Here is a 6,588-nt window from a genome sequence, read left to right on the forward strand (position 1 = left end):
TAAAAAAAAAAAAAAAGGTCAAATTTTAAAAGTTACGGACCGGAAATCGGTCAATCGGTACTGGAACCTGTCAACCGGAATCGGAAATACCGGAATTTTTCATAGGTCCGGACCGGTATCGTTTTCCGGACCATTGGGTACCGGTAAACCAGAACCAACCGGACCGTGTCGTTACCGGTACCAGAAATCAATCGGAAACGTCACTATCGGAACGGAACGGAAAGTTCTGATTCCGTTGCCAGCCCTAGATGGCTAAACACATAACTTATACTGTATATTGAACAACCCCCCACCCCAACCCCACCCCTCCCTTATGTTTTCTCCTCAGATTCCAATAGCAAACTTATGCATTGTGTAGTTGTTGGTACTGTCTACAACAAGACGGACTGTTTCCAGTAGACCCTCGAATCCGTTGTTGGTACTGTCGGCCCAGTTAAAACAACACAAGAAATTTCCTGCATAATAAATAACTAGTGGCGTCAACAAAGATGACTGCTCAACAAATACTTTTCTACCTTCATCTAAAAAGAAAAAAAGTATTCCCTAAAGACTATAGTAGTTCGTCCTTTACACACTCCTGGTAATCAGGAAGAAGCCAGTGATTGATTGGTTTTATCCCTTTACTAGACCATCGGTTCACAAGGACCATTTCAAGTTTCCGGACCTGCAAGGACCCAAAAGAAAGGAAGTGAGGCAAAGGTAGAAGCCTAGATACAAGATCGACCAAACTCGGTAGCTTTTGGTTAAACAATGTATTCATATTAAGAAATTCATTAACTAAGTACATAAATTAAATCTGGTTTAATGTATAACCAGCCCCTTAAACTTGTCAGGGTATTTAATTTAGACACTTGATCTAAACTTGTTCTAATTGAACACCTCAGCTCCTAATAAAGTGTTTCAATTAGACATTTTTGATTCAAATTTTGAAGAAAAAAAAAAAAAAAAACTTTTGCGTGTATTTTCATTCTTTTACTACTCGTTAACTTCACAATCATTCTTCTTGCAGTCAAAAATCAAAGATGAAATGGCATCACCAGACACCAGGAGCAAGATTGCAACCAAGAAATTGCCAAGATGGCTTGATAGTTTTCCCTCATTCAGCAAATATAACAATTCTATTAAAGACGAGCAGCTTGAAGCGAACAGCAACGGTGGATCGAGGAGGGGGCGACAAAAAATTATATTGGTATATATAAATATATTTTATAAATTTTTAGTGTATATGTATAGATTTTGAATCCCCTGAACACAAGACTAGAGGTTGGCTTAGTGATTCACCTTGAGGTTCCAGGTTCAAATCTCATATACTACATTTTTATATTTCGAAGTGAAAATCCTAGATCCGTCATTGACGAACGGGTGATATAAAATTGATATAGCAAACAGGCTAATTAACAGCAAGATGCTGGAACGTTATTAGCATCAGAAGATTGCCGTTGACGACACATTGTCTTCACTTGAGAATGCTCCAATTCCATTATAAGAGAAGCACCGACTTCCGCTCAGATATTCAAGTATAGGACAATGACAAATCCTCTCTACAGTCACTACGAAGGATTTTGCACAGAGATGAAATCCAGTAAAGAAATAACATTATTAGACAATTAAACGAGGACCAACTAAAAATCTTATCGACATCTGGCTAGGAGAGGCCTAAAAGATAACAACGCTAAGAAGCCTTACTGGCACTCAGAGGTAGAGAATCAGCTTAAAATTCTCAACTTGCTAGCTCCATGTAAACAAACTAACGGTATTACCATAACATAGGAAATTTAGCTACAAATATTGCCTAGATGTAACTTAATATGGTCCGGAAAATCATTTATCAAAAACAGAAGGTTCAGAAATCAGTGCAAACACAGAAATTAGAGAAAAGCCTTAAGATTGGTTGTCCAAGAGAACTTATTACACAAATTGTTAATGCACCCACTATGTGATTGCTTAAGGACCTAGTGTACGACCTGGGTTGTTTCTCTCTGGACTTTGGATCTTAACTTCCAAAATTCTGTTGTACATACAATCTAGGCCAGTATTCGGAGTTTCCTCATTAGTTGAAATTCCAAAATTAACATGGTGCAAGTGTAATGAAACCAATATGTAATTCATTAGGATAAACAAAGTTTTATCAGGCTCATCCTAAGAAGGCAGGTTTGAGGAACCTAACCTGCTTCACAATAAATGGCTCCTGTGAGAGACTTAATGGTACTGTCAAAATAGTAAGAAAACCATTTCTGTTTCCATAAATTATGTCTGTGAAAGGACGATCACCCACCTGCGAAGGACGCTAAATGAGAAAAGGATCGAGAAATCTCAAAAAAGTAGGAAATAATAAACAAAAAGAAAGAAGAACCACTTCTACCATAATAAATCTCGAGGATTTGCAACCGAATTGCCTTTCAATTTCTTCAGCTGTTCCAGCTGGCTTCTTCAATCCTATATTTTAGTATTAAAGAATATCAGCATATACAAATAGCATTAACTCAACATAGTTTTAAGAAACAAGAAAATTACCATTCAAAGTATACCATTGTAAATAAGAGATTAGAGAATTTATACTCCCCTTCAAAGTTCATATTACACATAGGGGTGGAAGTAGAGCATTCGCAATGGGTTCGGACGAACCCAATAGTTTTTGCTTAGACCTGTATTTGTATGAGGAAATCCATTAAGGATACATAAATATCAATTGCAGATTCAACAACTAAGAAAAGCTATGGGTGCAATGACAGTTCGAAACCCATAAACTCCAAATCCTAGCTCCGCTCAAATTACATGTTTGTTGACCCTATTCAGCGAATAATATTATTCTGTACAATTTTATTATCTTTCAAAAGAGGCGGACCTATAGGTATAGGTGGGGTGCACGTGCACCCGTTAACATCGAAAAAAATTATGTGTATATATGTATATATATCTTGAGAAATTGGGATATATTTAATAGTGCACCCAGAGAATAATGTTAGTGCACCTTGGTGCGCTGGTTAAGGCCAGCCGTTTCATTCACGCGACGCAGGATCAATCCTGTTTTATAACATTTTCCAACATTTTCGCCTTTTAGATTTAAAAGCTATTATAAATTTATAACATCAAAATTGTTGGTTTGGGATTCGAACCCGCAACCAATAGGTGTGGTGAACCCACCTGACCATTAAGCTACCATGATTGATGGTTTAATAAAGTTAAAAGTCAATATATTAGTTGAACTTTATGTTATAAGAAAGTAAAGTTATTAGCTTAGAAGTCATATTTGTTCTATATATTTATTTTTTCAGTACGATTCATGTTATTGGTGACCAATTGAACATAATAATATCCCTTAATCGATACTGAAAATTTTGCTAACGTCTACGTTAAGATAATATTAGTGCACCACAGTATTATCAAAAGCAAAAAAGGGAAAAAAAGCTTCAAGGTCCATTATATTTAAGCACAACGTACAAATAAAGAGTGAGATTTAACGAAAAAAGGCATAAAGGAGAAAGAAAATATAAAAATATGTCTAGTGCAAGACTAATAATATAAGCATGAATGATAAATATAAGAACACAGAAATTGATTATTTTTTTTTTTATAAAGTGAAATATCAATTGTTTTGTGTTCATATCTTCAGAAAAGCCTTATTGACAAGGGAAAATATGTCTTAAAAATGAAAATCTAAACTGCACATTAAACGAGGCGAGCGATCAACACATTTTGAGTCTTTATTCGGGGCTTATACGCACCTTTGACAATACTGATGCACCCCCAGACTTTAAATCCTGGGTTCGCCTCTGTCTTTCAAGAATTCAAATTCATGTTACTCCTCATACTTTAAGCTTCCATGTGATGCTTTCCCTATTAAACCAACTTTTTAACCAATACTTCAAGCTTCCATGCTTTCTCTATTAAACCAACTTTTTAACAATACCTCAACACTTTGTTCCAATGTAAAGTAAAAAGGCACACATAGATAAACACTTTAACTTGCCCTCACCTGGCAACTAAATACTCCAACTTGGAATATGCATATCTAGACACCTCAACTAGTTTCCTTATGTCAGTTGAACACTCCAACTTAGAAAATGATCATCAAGACACCTCAAAAATTTATGTGCCACATCGGCATCGGGTGTCCACGAGATATAGTGGGGACAAGTTGGATTGTTTAATTGTCATTTGAGACCTAAGCTGCCCGAAGTCTCCAAAAATGTTGTCGCACGCGTGTCTGATCCTTCAAAAATGCACTATTTTGGAGGATCAGACACGCACCCATCGACATTTTTGATGATTCCGAGCAACTTAGTTTGAGACTAAGGGATTGAGTAATAATCTTTGCGGGTAGCATCATTAAATATTTTGTAATCCATGCAAATTCTCCATCTGGTTACTGTGCGAGTCGGGATCAACTCATCCTTATCATTAGTCACCACTGTCATACATCCCTTCTCTAGGACACACTGAATGGGGCTAACCATCTATTGTCAGAGCTAGGATTTAAGGTGTCCAGATGTGCACAGTCAAAATTGGAGTGCTTACTTGTTAGTTGAGGCCAATTTTGAGTCTCTTTATGTATTATGCCTTAGTAAAATACCACCAACGTCTTGATGATAAGACATTAATCCCGATTAGCATAGGCATAGAGAGGAACAACTTACTGTGCCTAATGACTTTAATCCCGATTGCACGCTCAAGAATCCGAGCTTTTCTACCATCAGGATCATATTCAGTTAGTCCTACAAATTCCCAAATCATCAAACACTCAGTTCTGCAGATAAACAAACAAAAGAAAACACCTTTAGGGGTCATTTGGTAGCTAGTAAAGAGCAATTTATTCATGTATTAATTTATATATAAGTTATACAATGTTTGATAGCTAGCTAGGAAATAAGCTATTCATGTATAAATGTAATACGACGTTTGGTTTGCTATTTAGAAACCAGCATAACTAATACATGTATAAATTATGAGAAAATTAGTTTATCATCTTATGCAGAGTAGAAGATGGAATAACTAATATCGTCATAACTAAAACCTGCATAATTCTAACCAGCTACCAAATGACCCCTTAAAGTTGCTTAAAACTAATGAAACCATTCACAAATTCCTTTCGAAATTACCCGCGGAGTTGCTAAAAACAGCAATATTGTTGCCAAACAAAGATTTACACTGTTCCATAGATGAAGCAAGAGGAGACCACAAGTTCAATGAATAAGGCATTGTAATAGTATTGTCCTTATCGAAAACTACGCCTTCAAATCCCCTTTTCTTCAGCTCATTCCAATCAATGTACCTTATATCTGGCACAAACACATGTGGCAGTGCCAAATGCTTATATTTATACAAAATCCCAATAAAAAATGCAATTCCCTCCAGATTAATCCTCTGTCCCAATGCAGCTTTAACGCTTGCCCACCATCTGTTCGACCGAATGCGCGAATGAGTGATCACTGCAACTTCCTGCTCTTTGACAACTTCCTTATGATGGGGTTTCTCTTTTTCATCGGGAAAATAAATTTCTTGAGAATATACATGATTGTTGTTATGCCTTTCTTGTTCTTGGTTAAGTGGTGCGAACTCTTCACTTTTGATGCGGCACCTGTGCTGTCGGAAATACACTTCTTTTGACAAATAAAACATACAGCCGTTGTTGGCATTTTTGAAGAGTCCCGATAAAATAGGTTGTTGGTGATAATTGTGTGTATAACTGACAAGTGTTTTCTTGAAATGGAGGGAGTGTTTGGAGGGAAAATTGTTAGGAATATTGTAATGGAAGTAAGTGTGGCATGGTGTAATTGAAGTGGATAGCATAATAAGAAATTTCCAAATTTATTGCTGTTTGATTAATGAAGTATATGAACAAGTGTATAGATAAGGTAAGTTTTCATGGTATTATTATTATTAATGGAATCTCCATCTTAGTATGTCACTCTACATTCACTCATAAAGCCATGAATATATGGTCGTAGGCTCATAGCCACTCATTGTGAGGGACAGAATTTTAGTTGGAGTTTTTGATGAGGTTTTGAGAAATTGGGCTTTGGCGCATACTGTTGGTAGAGCTTTACTCGCTGGGCCAATAAGAATTGTTGGGGGTACTTTAGAAATAGGTTGTTCTTCAATGGAAAAATTACACATTATAGATAAACTAATTTAATAATTACATGGTATGATTAATGTTTAAAAAAATTATAATTCATAATTAATAATTTTTAATAATTACATGGTATGATTAATGTATATAAAGTAAAATTTTCTCTCTCATAATTAATTTTTTGTTTTAGCTGATTGGAGTGTTTAGCGCCAATAAGTCATTCTTTTATTGGATGTTTTTAGCGGCAGTATGTATTCTTCCTAATTCAACAGATCTCAAAGTTTATTCTAGCATATATCAAAGAATATTTTTATTTCTATTTCTTCTTTCAAATTTTCTGATATTTTGTGTTTTCCCCTACACATTTGCTGTATTTTTTCATAGAAGATTTTCTTAATTCAACTAAATTATTATCAATTGTATATTATGTGTCAGTTATATATGTATAAGTTGTATATTAATTATATATATGATGTAATTGTATAAGCCGTATGTGTATAAGTCAATTGTATAAG

At 35.3% G+C, this 6,588-nt stretch overlaps 1 protein-coding gene across 1 annotated transcript; it reads right to left on the bottom strand.

The window, feature by feature from the left end:
- Window positions 1–433: 433 nt before the first annotated feature.
- LOC107842339 (phosphatidylglycerophosphate phosphatase 1, chloroplastic/mitochondrial) lies at window positions 434–6,057 on the bottom strand. The gene is made up of 5 exons (XM_016686118.2): window positions 5,100–6,057; window positions 4,638–4,715; window positions 2,363–2,436; window positions 2,168–2,275; window positions 434–664 (listed from the first exon to the last, which is right to left on the bottom strand). The coding sequence occupies exons 1-5, from the start codon at window positions 5,788–5,790 to the stop codon at window positions 551–553; spliced, it is 1,065 nt and encodes a 354-aa protein (XP_016541604.2). The 5' UTR covers window positions 5,791–6,057; the 3' UTR covers window positions 434–550.
- Between the last annotated feature and the right edge of the window lie 531 nt (window positions 6,058–6,588).

The sequence above is a fragment of the Capsicum annuum genome, chromosome 9, assembly GCF_002878395.1.
Source record: "Capsicum annuum cultivar UCD-10X-F1 chromosome 9, UCD10Xv1.1, whole genome shotgun sequence".
In the NCBI taxonomy this organism is placed as follows: Eukaryota; Viridiplantae; Streptophyta; class Magnoliopsida; order Solanales; family Solanaceae; genus Capsicum; species Capsicum annuum.

Coding starts and splice junctions, on each gene's coding strand:
- LOC107842339 (XM_016686118.2), bottom strand. CDS start 5,790: ATGCTATCCACTTCAATTACACCATGCCACACTTACTTCCATTACAAT. Junction 4,716..5,099: donor TGTTTTTAGCAACTCCGCGG/GTAATTTCGAAA, acceptor GGGAATTTGTAG/GACTAACTGAATATGATCCT. Junction 2,276..2,362: donor AATCCTCGAGATTTATTATG/GTAGAAGTGGTT, acceptor CGTCCTTCGCAG/GTGGGTGATCGTCCTTTCAC.